The sequence below is a fragment of the Trachinotus anak genome, unplaced genomic scaffold (assembly GCF_046630095.1).
Source record: "Trachinotus anak isolate AG129_WGS33_773 ecotype Australia unplaced genomic scaffold, CSIRO_AGI_Tana_v1 ptg000016l, whole genome shotgun sequence".
In the NCBI taxonomy this organism is placed as follows: Eukaryota; Metazoa; Chordata; class Actinopteri; order Carangiformes; family Carangidae; genus Trachinotus; species Trachinotus anak.
The window spans coordinates 12,875,030-12,892,452 of NW_027273867.1; the positions used below are offsets into that span (position 1 = coordinate 12,875,030).

The following is a 17,423-nucleotide window of genomic DNA, read 5'->3' on the forward strand; positions in this document are numbered from 1 at the left end:
GAGGACGTGAAGCCGCGAGTGTTGAATGGAAAAGAAAAAAAAAAAAAAAAAAAAAAGCAGTGAAGGGAGCGAGACACGCAGGGAGAGGAAGAGTGGGAAGACAGAAGATTGTTGTCTGGGATACCAATAACACTAAAATCATGCGATATTTTATATTTAAACCCACACAGATGCACTAAATTGGCTGAGGATTTTATTTTTTGATGAACTCCACTTTTATGAACCCCCCCCCCCCCCCCCAATTTAATGTAGTAAAACGTATAATACAAGAATATGACATTTTGCTTGAAGAATAAAACATAGAAATGCTCACGTCAGCCTCAGAATATTTTAAGGCAGACTGAAGAAGATGACCTTTCATCCCTACATATTTGTATCTTTTGTGATGGTACCTGTCTTTGTGCTGAAACTGCATACATGTGCAAATACACAAAATTAGAGACATGTCTTAACTTGGAAAAGATATCTGATCTTTATTAAAATAACATGACAGGGTAATTTCAACATAAAGGTTATATTTTTGTCAAGAAAATACAATGAAACTCTTATCTCTCCACTGACAATAATCTTTCCCTTTATGTGTAACATTTCACCCTGCCCTCCCAAAGGATGAGCGCTGTATACATGTTAACTAGTTATAGAAGTCTTTGTGATGCACAGATGTATCTGAGTTAAATTAAAACAACAGAAGAGACAGTTCATACAAAATTGTCATACAAATGATCAGACAAACAAAGAGCATTCCTAACCATCTCTCAGGCTTTGCTAACATAGTATTAAAGGTACTTAAAATCTAAAACAGCCCCTCATTTGACCACTTTAAGGCACATGTTGGTGTGAATTTTGAAACCAGTTCTCCTTGTCAGGACATGGACATGGATCTGGGATCAGGTTAAAAGCCATTTTATGTAAATAACATGACAAGCTTTAAAACAGACCTTTGCTCAGTTACTGGAGGAGCATCAGTCTTCTTAAAGCTTACACAGGAGTGCCCAGGTCAGTACATAAGCTATCCAGCTACCTCACAGGTTCATGAGGTTCATTCGGACATTTTTTCAAATACAGTATTCCAGCTGTAGTTATAACCTGTTGCACCTGCTTTCATTTCCATAATAACATACAGTATCTATCTCAGGTGACAGTTAATCTGCTACAACACTGTTCTCAGAGAGAGAAATCAACATTTACTGTATGGTAGCTGAACAGATCATGTACCAACTCGACTTCCCCCACCTCAGCACAACCATCTACATCTTCTTTCAGTTCCTTGTTGTCATGGTTACAGAGTAAAGCAACATTACTGCAAGGCCTGACCAGCAGAGCTCCGACTCTGCTCTTCAACATGGTTGACTGATCTGTCCTAAATGGGCTGCAGCGATCAGTGACCAAAGGGAGGACACTGTCTTTAAACAATTACACAAGGCAATGATATGTATATGTGTGTGTGTTGCGTGTGTATCCATGTACAGTATGTGAGCAACAAATACAATGACAGCATGTACATGCACTACAACATGCCTGTCACTGTATATGTGTCTGCCCCTGTTTGTCCATTTATCGCTCCATGTCTGTCCTACACGGGTGCGGTCACAGGTTTTCTCCGGGCTGGTACTGCGGCTCTGTGGCGGTGAAGTAGTCCTCCAGGAAGGACTGCAGGTACTCGAAAGTGTGCCTCTCATCGGCCTCCCGCCTCCAGCACTGCAGCATCAGTTCATGGAGCGAGGCAGGGCAGCCCGGGGCGCAGGGCATCCTGTAGCCCCTCTCCACTTGCTCCAGCACCTCACGGTTGTTCATGCCTAAAGGGGTTGAGGAGGGAGGGGGGATGTGGACGCAGGGGAGGCGGAGAGGGTTCAGAGAAAAAGTGTTGGATTAAACAACACACACACAGAATAAAGTAAAATGCCCAGATATGATCAAAACAGTATATAACACAATATAATACAATGATTTTATCACACTCGGTTTTCTGTTCTTAAAAATACAGCATAAAAATCTGGAATACATCACAATATGGTTGAAGAAGAAAACATACCTCTGATCTCAAGAAATAATAAACCATAAACCATCTGTAGAATATGTATAATAACTGCATTATAAAGGGCTTTGAATTTCAAATAACTTTATAAGAAATGTGCGACAAAGTGTACAGGGTCAAGGCTCATAAGCACACACAGCAACATCTTCAAGGGCTTCACGGAAATACAGCCACAAACAGGCAACAATCCTGATCATCAGTGTTATCTGTTATATAGGATTTTATTTACCAATGTCGTGTATTTCTATTTAAGAATTTTAATCGACTACACATTTGCTTTTATATTCTTTGTTGGGGTTTATTTATTACTGCTTTTTGATGAAACTTACATTACTCTTCTGATCTTCTGTGAGTTGTGATCTTTGATTATTCCTGTCATATTTGATCTAATTCATTATATGTCTGCCTAATATTATAAGATGGTGCTATGTTGAACATGGCACTCATGTAAAAGAGATCTTTAATCTCAGTTATGCTTTTTTCCTCATTAAATAAAGTTTTATTATTACATCATAACAGGCAATTGTTCAAAATGTCAAATGTCTGCAGTAAAAGAAACATCCAACTGAAGTTTAACATAAAAACCCCAAATTATTATTTCTCAATCCATTTCTTTTAAACCAGTAATTTCAGGCGTCAATGTATCAATAACATTTTGCAAGCAATAGCTGTTAAAAACTATTGAAGTATTACCTAAAAAAGAGGAATATTTGGTTGAGGAAAGGGGAAGCTCTGCACACAGCCTTGCACAGCAGGGTGGCAGGTTGTTGAAATGTTCACCCCCCCCCAAACTCCATATACTTTCAATGCACTGTTGACAAAGGCACTTAAACCATAAAGTCTCAAGTGTTGCCCCTGAGTGACCACCAGTGAAAACTAAAGTAAACTCTCCACCGCTCCACATTCATCTGCTACTACTTTTCCAGATTGTTCCTGTATAAGAATAAAGATAAAAAATAATCTAATCCTGGAGGATTTCCACTGCCAGTGACGATGAACCTGTTACCGCTTGTGAAATTAAAACATACTGAACAAACAGGGATCATCTAGTACCTGGGTATGGCACACGTCCCTTAGTGATGAGTTCAGTTAGTAGGATGCCGAAGCTCCAGACATCTGACTTGATGGTAAAGCGTCCATACAGCGCAGCTTCTGGAGCCGTCCACTTGATGGGGAACTTCGCCCCTGAAACCATGGCAACGCAGTGAAGATGCACAATCATATAATTAGGATATGTTATGTATAAAAATATAGGCATGGAGGCAGAGGCAGACATTCTTAATCATCGCATTGTGTAAGCATGGCTCTCTTCCTCGGTCTCTCTCATTCTCACACACACACACGCTCACTTAATATCACATGCTGTTACCTTGTCTAGCTGTGTACTCGTTGTCCTCAATGAGCCTCGCCAGGCCAAAGTCAGCAATCTTGCACACCAGATTGTCTCCAACAAGGATGTTTGCTGCTCGCAGGTCACGATGGATGTAGTTCATCCTCTCGATGTACGCCATTCCAGCTGCAATCTGAGGCACAGAGAGACAGGAAGAGCTCAGCTCTGTGGCAGGAGTACATGCTTACTTTTAGTCAGTCGGTGTGTGTTTGTGTGTGACTCTAACTCACCTGTGCAGCCATGTCCACCAGCTGAGGCAGCTTCAGGCTTTGCCCCTCTCCATCTTTTAAGAAGTCCAGCAAACTTCCTGAAAAAAAAAAGTTAGACTGTGGCATCATGACAGGCTCCATACGCTCTCTATGGTCACCTCATCTGCTGCCATGTGCGACACTTGACTGTATAGAGAGTACATTGTGTATTTTTAACCAAAGTCTAACTATACAGGTGCTTGTAAATTCATACACACTGACACATTATGTTAAATATTTTAGTTTTCTTAACACATCTTAATTCTGACTTTTCTGTTTTTCTTTATTGAATATTGAAGGAATCATTTTCCAAAGGTCATGCCCCAAGGAAGGAAGACTGGTGGGAATTCAGTGTTTTGCCAGCAAGGAGGCAAGGGGGCTTGAACTTTCAATAAATGAGAAGTCTTCCTGATCACTGCACCAACCATCTGCCAAATTTTAAATGTGCAATGTAAAGTTTTTAATGTTTATGTTCATGCCTGTTAGTTTGTTTGTCTGTTTGGAACTGAGCAGGATGTCATTTTCTAAAATGGTTGAAAGTCAGGATAGGAGCCAAGTAACAAGTGAGTAATTTTTGGTGCAGGTCCAGATCCAGGTGCAGATCCAGGATTCTTTTTCCCTTTTTTTCTAATTACAAAAATTCTTTATCTTCTCATGAACTATGACACTAACTTAAAGAAATGTACCATATGTCCCATGATTTTAATAGAATCCAAAAGCAGATTTTTAAAAAAGTCAAAACATATTTTATTGTTATTTAGTATTATATTTTGTTTCTATTAAATATTTATTATTCTCATCCTGTGTCTGAGACTGTGCAACCTTGGTGTTGGTATGATCTCTCTCAATACTCTTATCAACAGTGAGGTTTCCACCTAACAGCAGGGATTCATACTGTGTCTACAGGATGTCACAGCCTGATACCTTGGCTCATGAACTCAGTGATAATGTAGATAGGCTCCTCAGAAACGACGGCATAGAGCTGCACCAGCTTGTCATGGCGAAGTCTCTTCATGATTTGAGCCTCCTCCAGGAAGGCCTCGGGGGACATGGTTCCTGGCTTCAGAGTCTTCACTGCTACCTTGGTGGTGCCGTTCCACATGCCTGGCATACAGACAAGGGGATGTTAATGCACACACAGACCATGGACACACACACACACACACACACACACACACACACAGACATACTGCATGAGCGCACCAATTTTTTGGCATATTGACAAGTGGATGGCTGTATAAACTGAACAGTATATACAGCCATCCACTGTATATAGGCAGCCATGTTACATATATGAGGACACATGCACCCACACATATAGATTTATGTCAAAAACACACAATATGCATGCTGTCATTGACACACAGGTGGTGAAATTCCTGGTGCATGCAAATGATTGTAATGTTGGAGAGCATGCATGACGTGAGACAGGGTGATGTTAGGAGAGAGGGAGGTTTACTGGTCTTACATCGACACCAGCAGCACCTGACCTGCTTCAGGAAGAAACTCTGCACGGCTCAGAAACCCAACACACTGGGATTTAGTCAGGGAAACTGTATGACGGCTTCAATAAGAGACGGGTCGTACGCGTAATTGTTAATACATCCTGTGGGAATTCCTGCTAATATGCTATTTATTGGGAAAAACAAACTTTGCTTGCACACACTGACATAAATGGCCAGCCACAGCCAGCATTACCAACAATCTTTGCAACAGGACAACAACAGACACTACAGACGGCGATGCTGAACAGACAGTTTTCCCTCTGAGCCTGTAGAGGGCGTCAGTCTCACCCATCCACACGTCCCCGAAACAGCCCTGTCCCAGCTTCTTTTGCAATGACAGCGTTTCCCTGGGCACCTCCCAGGCGTCCCGACCAAGACCCATGGTGAGCGGGGTGGAGTTGAGACAGGGCTTGGTCAGGTAATAGCACAGCCCATCATTAGAGCCTAATGGTGGAGGAGAATGGAGCCAAGGAGGGTGGAGATGTAGGAAAAAGAAATGAAAGAGTGGGAGTATGGGAGGAGTGGGTGATGGAGAATGGGAGAAAAAATGTGTAGTAATTGGTGGAAAGGAAGATGGGAGAAAAATGGGTGGGGGGTGGGGGGGTGACAAAGAGGTGAGGTGAGATGATGAAACATGCACATGCAAAAACAGGGGAGGAGAGGAACAGCTCTGCAAACCTGGATATGAAACACCTTTCACTATAATTTTCATTCATTAACAGCTGCCTCTGTGTAATTGTTATCACATACAGGGATTTTTCAAGGATTTGCTCCACTGCAAGGCTTTCAATCAAAAACTGGTCCAGACTGAACGCATGTGGTCCAATCCACATATTTGTTGCAGGTATAAGCAGACACAGACAGATAAACAGGGCTTTACAGAGTGTCTGTTTGTGTCTTCACAATGGAAATATTTACTGATGTTTGTGTCGACTGAACACAACCAAGACTTAAATATATAATATGTAACTGCTCCTGTTTTAGCACTTCTTTATCCAGGTGTGTTCCTGCTGTTACCCTCCCACCCCTGCAACATAGTCCTACCCATCCAGACTTCTCCAAACTGGCCGTTGCCCAGTTTCTTAATCAGCTGGAGGGATTCGCGGGGAATCTCCCACATATCCTTGGTCTTCACTGATAAGTCAGCCAGCTTAGGCATGCCCCGTTTACAGCTGCCAATCAAACGGCAGCACAGTCCCGCCGCTCTCTCTGAGAGAGCGAGAAGAGAGACAAGCAGACAGGCAAAGAAAAAAGGAAACAAGAGGAAAAGAAAACAGAGCAAATGCAGAGATAAAGAAAGAACAAGACAGGTTGCTTATGCGACTTATGCAGCTGACAAGTAAACCAAAAATAAAATGCAAACACGCAAGGAAATTTCAGCAAAACAGACATAAACACATATTCTGTGCAGCAGCGACATCATGTACAGATACAAAAGAAGACAACACAGGGACCATCCATACAGCTGGTAAGAAAAAACATCATGCGCCCAGGACTCTCAGGTTGCTCATGAGGAGCGAGTCATGAAAAGTGCACACACTTCAGAGTGTTCGTTATATGAGCACAAGCCACTAGGGGGCAGATTTACACCGACAGAGAGCAGAGGAAGTGGAGGGTGTGAACCCTGCTCTTTTTTTTTTTTTTTTTTTTTTTTTTTTTTTTTTAACACAAGCTCAGCACCAAGCTTAAAAGGTCACTAACAGTCAGTGGTGGAAGAAGTATGCAAATCCTTCACTGAAGTAAAAGGGATGAAATGTGAAAAGTAAAAATACAAATAAAGGCTCTGATTTCAAATCTTATTTAAGTTAAAGCACAAATGTAATCCCAGCAAAATGTAATTAAAGTATCACAAGTAAAAGCACTCAGTAGCAACCTCTCAGACTTTTAGCTTGTATCAGTGTTGCATAAGTGGATTATAATTTCTGAGGCAGTAACATATAAGCAGCGTTATAATGGTGTAGCTGGTTGTTTCACCTATATCAATGAAGGTTTTTTTCAATAAACTGATCATGCGCTTTTTAAGTAAAATCTTAATCTGCGTGCTAACTTCAGATGTCAAAAAAGGAAGTAGAGTAGAAGAATAATGTGGCATCAAATGAAACTATGCAAGTAAGAAAAAGTACAACAACAATGTGTTTATGAACAGTGCTTGAGATAATGTACTTACTTTGCACCACTGGTAATAATGGTCATTATCAATCAAGTAGAAACAGAGCAACACAGATTTAAATTACTTAGTGAATGAGTAAGCAAAGACTGAGGATTTTTAAGACTAATTCCATGGAAACAGGAGCTTTGCAACATGAAGATACTTTGTTGAAATAACTATTCTTATATAAATAACATTTCCGCACTCTGACGGAAAGGCAGAAAAAAGAAGATGAGTGAGTGAAGGTGTTTATGTGTGTCACCTGTGTAGTGCTCTACCAGCTGCTGGACAGTGTCAAACTGTGATCTTGTGGTGATGTAGTAGCCACCATTGTCTAGTTTCCGGATCTTGTAATGCTTTACGTGGTCTCCCTTGTTGTCGTCCCAGTCACGAATAGACAGAGAGTAAGCACCTGGAAAGAGATGGGAGGGGAACAAGGGAGGGAAGGTGAGGACAAAAAAGCACAGAGCAGGGTAGGAGTGAGAGATAGAAAGAGAGAAAAAATAAAAGCTTTTATATATTTAGAGCACTAAGGCTGTATTAAAAGAGAGTGTATGCGTGGTCTCTTTACCCTTAGTGGTCTCGCTCTCTCGTATGAGAAAAGTTCCCCTCTGGTTGCCATGGCCCAGCAGCTGTCTCTCCGCATCCTTCCTCCCCATCTTCCCAAAATACCACCTGTAACCATGACAACAACACATAGGTCACCACAGCAATAGAACAATTCATGCAACCTTTGCCCTCAAATTTTATGTCAATCACTGAGAAAATGTTTCAACTTAAACTATCATTACTTGTAGTGCAGCATATGTAGCTGTCACGACTCTCTTTGTGTGTGTGTCTGTGTGTTTGTGTGTGTGTGTGTGTTTTCTCACTCTTCAGCCTGTATGGAGTCAACAGGAGCTACATAGTTGGAGGGGATGTAACCTGAGTTGCCAGTGTCCAAAGATCGAGCCTCCCACCAGTCGCCCTCTCTGCCAAATCCCACACAAAACAGCACTTTGCTTGTAGAGATGCAATACAGTTCATAGTTCACATTTATGAAATTCATTTGATTTTTGAATTTTGAATCAGTGAAATCAAATAAAAACACTATAGCATATAATTCATTATTTATTCCTCTTTAAGTGCAAATATGTAAAAATAGTGCTTTTAAGTGTCACCAGTCTCACTTCCAAATTATATATTCTCTTAAGTGATACAACAAAGCAGATTTTTTCATCAAGCAGATCTACATCAAACTAAAGAGAGGACTAAAAGGTATATAGATGAGAAAGACGATAATGAGCGTATGCGTGAACTTGGCAGGAAGACATTAGGGAGGAACCTGGCAGCAAAGCCAAATTTAAACATCATCATTCAAAGTTATTTTAGATTTCCAGAGTATGACAAGAACATTTTTCAGGAGTATAAGCTTGTCAACATCATTAGCAGCAGTTGGAACCTCTGACAGTTCGCCGTGTTAATGGATGCCATTTAATTGCAATCCGTGGCATTTAATGTGTGGAAACAAAATTAATTACCTTTTGAGAGTCATAGCTGATCTCATTTAACACATTTGCCACTGATCACATATAGTTAACGTTCATTTCTCACCTCTCAATGCATAATGTCAGATTTTTTATTGCAGGCCTATCAGGGCAGCTTTTCCCTTAACAAAATGTTTAATGCGACTAAAACACACTAAAGTTTGTGTGATTTTTGCACTCATATATACTCACGTATTGTTAATGATCTGAAATTTCTCTCCTTTCTGGAAAGTGAGGTCATCTTCAGTGCGTGCGTCATAGTCATACAGAGCTATAAAGAGAGTGACTCCACCACCTGCACACGTGTTCACACAAGGACACACGGAAACAAACAGTCTTAATACCTCTGAACTTCAGCAATCTTCTGGGGTCATTTTACTGCTTTAACTGTTTAACAAGCAGCAAACCTGATGGTGAATTAGTCATTTCAGACTCAGTCAAACATTGTTAAAATCCACAGAACATTATTTTAAAATCCAGTGGAGATCCCAGTGTTTCCAAAGGCACAAACATATCCAGCTGAATTTTGGAAAGAGTGTTCATAAAAAGATTCACAAGACATCTATCAATTGTGCAGCTATAAAATATATATATATATAGTCTTGGGTTTGAATACGTGAACATCATACATCTTCAATGTGAGAAGATAACACAGAATATGTGTTATACTGTCAGACAGTGTGCAATATGAGGAAACTGAGGTTAAATGGTTTCAAATATGTTGGAGCAATACAAGTTTAATGTGGTCCCTACATGTTTATATAAAGTTTAGTTTTGTTGTTGGGGGGGGGTGTCACATACACACACACATATTTACACAAACACACACACAGAGTCCTACTTGTTATGCCTCCAGGCCGTTGGTGTGTGTTGGTGTTGGGGAAGATGGTGCCGCATGAGAAGCCCTTGTTGAAGTCTGGGATGGTCTGAGTGGGGTCGGGACAGTAACGGCCCTGAGTCAAAGCCGCAGACAACCCTCCATCTGCGTTGCTAGGAGACAGATCTGTAACGTCTACTGCTGCTGTTGTTGCTGCTGCTGCTGCTTTGGCGGACTTCTTCTGCTTGCAACAGGCACACCCCATAATAACCAGCACAGAGACAGCGTCTATGAAAGGAGGAGAGTTGAAGTAACAGATGCGACTTTTTCAAGATTCTCTTTGTCTTTTTTGACGCTTGATGCTGTGAACTTGAGATTCAATCTTTATGCAGCTCATACAAAGCCTTTTTTTTAACCCGGTATATGTATAATAATCCATAACAACAACATGCTTGTTTACAGAGACAACCACAGTTTCTTTAGATTTGTTTAGAATAATAATAACAGGCAATATCCACATCCAAACTTCAAAGTTTGTTTAAAGGGTCACTCCATTGATTTAGTATTTCACCTCCATAAAAATAGTCGTCAAAATCAAAGAAGCAGAGGCCAAGATACCCTAACTTTTAGTCCCTGGTATGTGAAATGCCCCAAACACAACAGATCCTACATTTCCCAAAATGCAACTTGATAACATCTGTTATATGACCCTTCCTGCCTGATAAACACCCACACCTTTCAAATACACAACTCCAGTTTGTCTGTTAAAGTGTTAAAGACTCAAGCCCAAGCCACCAAAGACACAGTACACTGTGTGTGTTAACTTCCCTTTATATTACATTAATTACTTTATGAGTTAATTTATTACAGTATCATTACTTATCAATAAAATTAAGAGGAAAAACAAGAATCTTGTAGATTATCACAAGAATCGACAAAAGAAATACATCATTACATCATTACATTACTGTAAGTAATCGATTCCAGTCTTTGTGAGTGAAACCTAAGACTTCAAACACCAGCTGGTAGAAAGTGAAAGCAACACACATCAACAACATACAGGGGTCGACGCCTAAAGAGAACTATGAAGAGAGAAGTGGCAAACCTTAAATAAAAACTCAACTTCCCTCGAGCAGAGGAAGGCAGAGAGGGAAGAGTGGTTGGTGCTAACTAACTTTTAACTTTTTTCTCACCTGATGTCTTCCTCTGTCAGATCACCTGTCAATCACCATCGCCACTGAAAAAAAAAAGGGAAAGAGAGGCAGGAGGTGAGTGACAAGGGGTGGCACGAGAGAGCAGGGCAAAGGGAGGATGAGTGGCAGAGAACCGGAGAGGAAAAAGGTGACGGAGAATGTGAGAGAAAGGCTCAAGAGCGGTAAAGCGTGAATAAAGAGACATGTGAAAGGAGAGTCAGAGACAGCTCGATATAAGGAAAGGCAGAGAGAGATGTGAGGTTAGCCACTTCCCTTTTTGCCGTGCAGTTTGAAGAGGGGTACTCACTCATTCTCTGTGGTCAACAGTGTGTATGTGTGTCAGTGAGTGAGCGTGTGCGTGTGTGTGTCTGACTCAATATGAATGTGCGCAGCTGTTTAGGTTTGAGGTGAAGAAGTCCTGTAAATACCATAACTGGACAGGGGTGACTGAAACAAAGTGACAGCCACTGACGATGTGAAATGTGTTTCACAAAGATAATTGTGTCGATGTGCACACATATATGCAATCCTGACTTCCAGTTTTGAACGAACCGCACTGTTTCATAGGTTGTGTGACAAAGCAAAAGCTGGTGCCAATATCGAGAGGAGATAACATACAGCAAAGACGGTAAAAGATTAGATGCCTGTGTCATCAACGCAAGCTTTCCTCAGCGACATGAGTGCTTGTTTTTTTTAACATAGCTTCAGGATAACCTTCAGGAAAACCTGAAGTGCCTTGCTCAAGGCCGTTCTTTGTTGCAGCAATCGACAACTTATGTGTACACCTTGCTTGAAACAAATGTTTGACTTTTGGGGAAATACTCCCTGGCAGAGCATTAGATGAAGATTTATACCACTCTCATGTCTGTATACAAACTATGAAGCTACATCCAGCAGGCAGTTAGCTTAGCTTAGCTTAGCTTAGCTTAGCGCAAGGACTGGAAACAGTAGGAAACAGCTAGCTTGGCTCTTAACAAAGGTAACAAAGACCAGCTCATTTATTATATTAAATTAAAATGATGCAGATATAACATTGCTGCAGCGAATCCTACCTTCATGAGAGTTGTAAAGTTTCTGAAAGGTGTTGATCCAACTAGAGCAGCTAACTATTTTCCCAGGCAAAAATGCCAAAATGCTTTACTTCAACCTTTAAATCTTAAGAATCTGCTACTTTTCTTTTTTAATGTGCTATTAAACTGAAAATGTTTGGGGTTTTGGACTTTTTGTCAGACAATATAGGCCAACACAGTTGTGTTTTCTGTCTGTTTATTTCTCAGCAGGATTACACAGAAAGTACTGAACCGCTTGGCACCAAACTTCGTGGAAGGATGGGACATGGATCAGGGAAGAACCCATTAAAAATCCTGATCATTTACTCTGAATTTGAATTTTTGAGTTTCTAATATTTAGGCTACCCTCATTGATCAAAATGGGAGGACAAAATATCGGAAACACCTCTCAGCATAATGTAATACAGTTCAACAGTACTGCTAACTACAGCCTCCAAGATGACAGTACAGGTGAATCAACACCTCCCTAGAAGTTTCAACCTTCAACCTTGTAACCTTCATGAAGGTAGGATTTATTGTAGGACTGTCGTGTGGCCCTAGGATTCAAACTGGCAACTTTTCAAAATGACTAAACTCCAGACTGCAGCCTCCCCACCTACTGAGGAATGTGAAGGAAGTCACACACAGGAAGAACAATACAGGTTATGGCAGCAAGCGACAAAAAAACAAAAGTAATTCATGTTCATTATGAAAAACTCCCGAAGAACGGTGCCAGATTTGTCCAATCCGCACAACAAATTCCCCGAAATTCATCTCAATCTATAAAGCAACAAAAGCTGTTACGAGCCTGAAAAGGTCTATTGCTCACACAGAGTAAAATATGCAGAAATTGTACGTGTGCACAAGTATGCACGCATGCACGCACACACTCACTCACTATCGGGTCAACCATCAGGAGAGCTGCAGGAAGTTAGCCCTGTTAGAGTTTCCTGTCCACCCCTCTGATGGCTCCCCCCTTTTCCTGGAAACTGAGGACAGAGTCCATCCACACACACACCAAGCAGCTGCAGTGCCACAAACACACACACACACACCTTCCTCTCTATTGCTGTTTTTCTCTACTCCTCCTGGCCCACACCTCTCCAACAATAACTTGTCATACTCCATCTATTCCCCTTTCAACTGGTAACTTCTTTCTCTTTCTGATGAACCACAGAAAGGAGAAGTGACAGAGGACGTAACAGAGGCCCCCTCTCTTTCATCTTCATGTTGCTGCTGCCCTTTCACAGCTCTTCTAAGATTGGCAGACGACCACAGACAGGATTGGCACAATATCAGGGATATGTATTCTCTCACACACACACACACACACACACACACACACACACACACACTTGGGAATGTCAATGGAGCAGCCGTACAGTCATTTTTCTCTGTTAGGTTCCTGTTTACTTCTCATCTGTCTTCCTCTCTGCACATAACAGAAGCTATGATAATTAACAAGCACCACCTAATAAGCTGAGTTGTTTTCACATAAAAGAAACACCATCATGAAACACTATTCATTCCTAAAGTTACATACACGGCACAACACTCAGCCCACTGGACAAAGGCTTTAACAAGCAAGTGCGCACACAGATGCCAGTCATGCAATTGTGCACCTACATACTGGTATATAACCTATCGACATGCAGAACTAAACACATACAAGTGTGAGTGTGTGTGTGTGTGTGTGTTTCCTCATTTGTGCTTTGTGACAAAAATTTGTTTTGTTTTTTTTTTAATCTGCCAAAAACGTTTGAGGTAGTAGAGCAAAGTGTGTGTGTGTGTGTGTGTATGTGTGTGTGTAGGTGAGTGTGTGGGTGTGCGGTAGTGATGATAGATGGTAAAGTGGGGGTTGCACAGTCAAACTGAACTCTTATTGGTGCTTTTAGGTGTGTATAAAAAGAGTCAGCACTGCTTAAGTGGTCACACCAGAGAAATTTAAAAACAGCCTGAGTTCCTCCACCTCATGAAACCAAGTGATGAAAACAAGATACACTAGCAAGGCAAACACACCATGATTGATTTTGGAAATGTAGTTGTAGGAGGAGATTCCTCTTAGTCAGTGTAAAATCATTAAGAACTTAAGGTGGACATTAAAAAGGCTCTTCAGTCAGACACACTGCCTTTCACCAGTTGCAACACCTGTATATGGTGTCACAAGATGATACAGTATTTCTAAATGGTACAACTGTCATTAAAGATTGCCTCTGCTTCCTAATAGTTAACACCACAAAAAATGTTTTTGCTACTACCACAGACAAAATTGCATTTCCTGTGTTAATCTGGTTCAGACCTGAACTCCACATCACTGACTGACAGCTGACTGTCTTTTGCCAGAAACTGCCAATACATAGCAAAGTAATTACATTACTTCATGAAACAAAGCTGCTTCCTCTGGTGGGGAGAAGTGTGGCAATGGTTTGTGATAAGAACACAACAGACAATTTCGCAATTCAAAGACTGTCTCCAGAAAGTCTCCATTAAAAGTCCCGCCGCCCACATTAAGTAAAAGTAAAGAAGCATTATCAACTAAATGTCCTTAAACTTCCCTAAGTACTCCTTATGCAAAATGGCCCCCTTCATACTATTAAATTATTGGACCATCATGCATTTATATGCATATATATATATATATATATATATATATATATATATAAATTCTGATTCAAATAAATTCTGATTCACAAGGCATTAGCATGCATGCACTCTTATGAAATCACAATAGCATCACCCTCCATCGTCACACACGCAAACATTCAAATCCAGATGACACACCCTTTCCTGCACGGTGGACTGCAGATAAGCTGCTCCCAGCGGGGGGGCTCACCATGGGAACACAGGGCAACACACACACAGCTGTTCAGATCTGTGGAGTTTTAGAACTTTTACACCACTTCTGTCCTCAGCTCAGACTTTCTCCAATCCTCCTCCTCCTCCTCTTTTCGTGTTTCTCCGGCTCTTTTCTTACCTCCCTTTCTCTCTGACTCTCTCCCTTGTTAGCAGGAAGCCCAACAGGATGCAGAGTATGAGTGGGACAGGAATGATAGGACAATGGGAAGCAGGCTGTCACCGAACCCTCACACGCATAACACATACTCACAGAGTTATGTTACACACACTCGAACAAAAAGGAGAGGGAGACGGCACTGGTGTTGGGGGGGGGCAATGGAAAAGTAAGGTGTCTCGGTCATTGGGACGTCCTGTTTCCACATGAAGTCATCACTTCCTTTTGATACAGAGGACTAAGGTGGCTTATTGGAAAGCATACATGAACATTTACAAGAAGTTAGTTACTGAGATTAAAGTCGGATCTTGTTTCTTAAGCATTCGGGCCTCACGGCCTTTTTCTATGGGGTCAAAATGAAGAAGAGGCTTCCTCAGACTTCCTCATCAACATCCAGCTGACGCCCTCCACCCGGCGGTGCCCAAGGGTGCTAATATCAGGTAGTACTGGGAGCGCTTTGTGAAGAATGTAACGTCCATTTCTGACCCCCCCCCCCCCCCAACTAAAAAATATATCCACACCCCCTTCCTTCCTGCCTAACCCCGAAGCTAAAGACAGGAACTGACCTCGTAAAGAAACAGGAAGTGATGAAGTATGGCCTTGGACCGTCTAATCGCGCTTTTCCCCATCCGACCCTCAAAATTCCACGACAACTCTTTCCCGCAGACCAACGAGAACTTTTTCAGTGGTGTGAAACAAAGGTTTGGACGCCCAGCTATCATTGTCAGGGAATAACTACCTGCACCTATCAGACCATGTTAAGGCCACAGAAACACCTTAGATAGATGGACATGTTAAGGAAACATGCGGCTCTGCCTTTTCCTCAAGGTGGTTTCCTGTAGGCGTCTTGCTAAATCAATCACAGTCATTTACTAAAGGAATATGCTGCTTCTGAAGAAAAAAAATATATATATAAACTGACAGACAGATGGTGTTTAGCCATGATTGACCATTCTGGCAATTTATCTATCAAAAAAAATGACAGATGTGCAGTACACTTAAGATAGAAATGTCCAGTTGATCCCAGATGATGCAGACAGTGTTTTCCACAAATCCAGGTAGTTATTGTTTGACACTTTGACGTTTTTTTGATTTAACGCTTACTATTCTACTAAAACTGATAAACCTTGTCTAAAACTAGAAGCTCTTTCGTTGGAAGACATCCCACATGAGAGGATTTGTGTCTAAAGTCTCTGGTAAATTCCACTCTTTCAATGCAGTTAGATTTCTAAATATCATCCTCTGTGGTATCTGTAAAGCAGAAGAATGGAGTGACCGGTGGCTGCACTTGTTAAACTTCTCACAGGCAATGAACCCAAACTTCCTTTTATTTAACAGTGAGCACTCCAGAGTTACCCAATTTTCACAACCCCAAACTCAACAGAATTCTGACTTTTTCCTTTTAAAGATGGACAGAGGGGACTTTTTTCTCTCACTGTTCTTTTACCTACTAAGTTATCAAACTGCTCAGCAACTTGTTCTTAGTCTTTCAGAGACTTCCTCCGCCAACACAGAGCAATGTCAACAGGGACAAAGTTAAAATGAACAAATACGCGTAATAATCGATGAAATAAAACTAACTCATGATGTTCCACGGATCCTATCGTGTCCGAAGTGGGATCCTCACAGCTGCTGGTGAAGCCCAAGCTCCTCTACAACAACAAAACATCTTCTAATCAACGACGCGGTTCATTTAATCCGCGGCATGTGCGGTAATAAACGCGTCGGACCTACCCGGCGCAGAGCCCGTCGTTCTCCCGGAGTCGGTGGCGCAGAGGACGGAGGTGAGAGTCGGCGGTGACCGGACGCTGCTGCTGCGGAGCCGCGGGGGTAAAAAAAAAAAAAACACGCCCGGTGAGCGCGCGCCTCTCGTCCGGACCCACTTCACGTGCGCGTTAAGGTCCACCCAGACGAGTGCGCGCGCCCAGTGGGCAGTTTAAAAAAAAAAAAAAAAAACAAAAAAAAAAACACCTGCTACGTTAAACAAGTGATAAATGATTTGAGTAATAGTTTTTTTTTTTTTTAGAAATGGGGACACCCCGCGTTCATCTGCGGAGACTGAATCTAACACATCAGCCCGTTAAAATAGAGGAACTTCCCACATCCCACAGCAAACACCTTCCTGAGCCTCTTCATCAGACCAACAGGAGATTTTTTTTTCTTTTTTTTTTTTCTCTTGGCTTTAAAAAAATAATTCCCCGCGTTTCTGACCTAAAAGTTGAAGCTGTTGCTGTGAGCTTACGAGAAAAGCAGCCGACTTCAGGCCAACGTGGAGGCGCTGCGGCCGCAGGCTGGGGGAGAGGCGGCGTCGGGCTCCGGCGCAGCTGCAGGGGTGAGGTGCGACGCGCTCATTCCCTGGTGTGAACTACAGGAAGACCGACTGAGGCGCGACATCCGCGCACAAAGATGAAGTGAGCAGAAAGAAACAGACTTAGAGGATGAGGCTTCTCTTTTTGTGGCTTTAGTGGCGCGTCACTTTTTTTTTTTTTTTCCTTATCTCA

At 41.7% G+C, this 17,423-nt stretch overlaps 1 protein-coding gene across 5 annotated transcripts; it reads right to left on the reverse strand.

Moving 5' to 3' along the window:
• Positions 1-448: 448 nt before the first annotated feature.
• yrk (Yes-related kinase) lies at positions 449-17,319 on the reverse strand. 5 transcript variants are annotated; one of them, XM_071499244.1, is made up of 13 exons: positions 17,165-17,319; positions 10,864-10,907; positions 9,695-9,958; positions 9,046-9,148; positions 8,200-8,298; positions 7,899-8,002; positions 7,590-7,739; positions 5,467-5,622; positions 4,598-4,777; positions 3,656-3,732; positions 3,405-3,558; positions 3,089-3,220; positions 449-1,796 (listed from the first exon to the last, which is right to left on the reverse strand). In XM_071499244.1, the coding sequence occupies exons 3-13, from the start codon at positions 9,933-9,935 to the stop codon at positions 1,588-1,590; spliced, it is 1,605 nt and encodes a 534-aa protein (XP_071355345.1). In that variant the 5' UTR covers positions 9,936-9,958; positions 10,864-10,907; positions 17,165-17,319; the 3' UTR covers positions 449-1,587. The 5 variants fall into 5 exon arrangements, with proteins under 5 accessions (XP_071355345.1, XP_071355341.1, XP_071355340.1 ...); XM_071499240.1 differs by lacking the exon at positions 5,467-5,622 and adding an exon at positions 6,223-6,387 and having other exon boundaries at positions 17,165-17,276; XM_071499239.1 differs by lacking the exons at positions 5,467-5,622; positions 17,165-17,319 and adding exons at positions 6,223-6,387; positions 16,657-16,931.
• Positions 17,320-17,423: the final 104 nt, after the last annotated feature.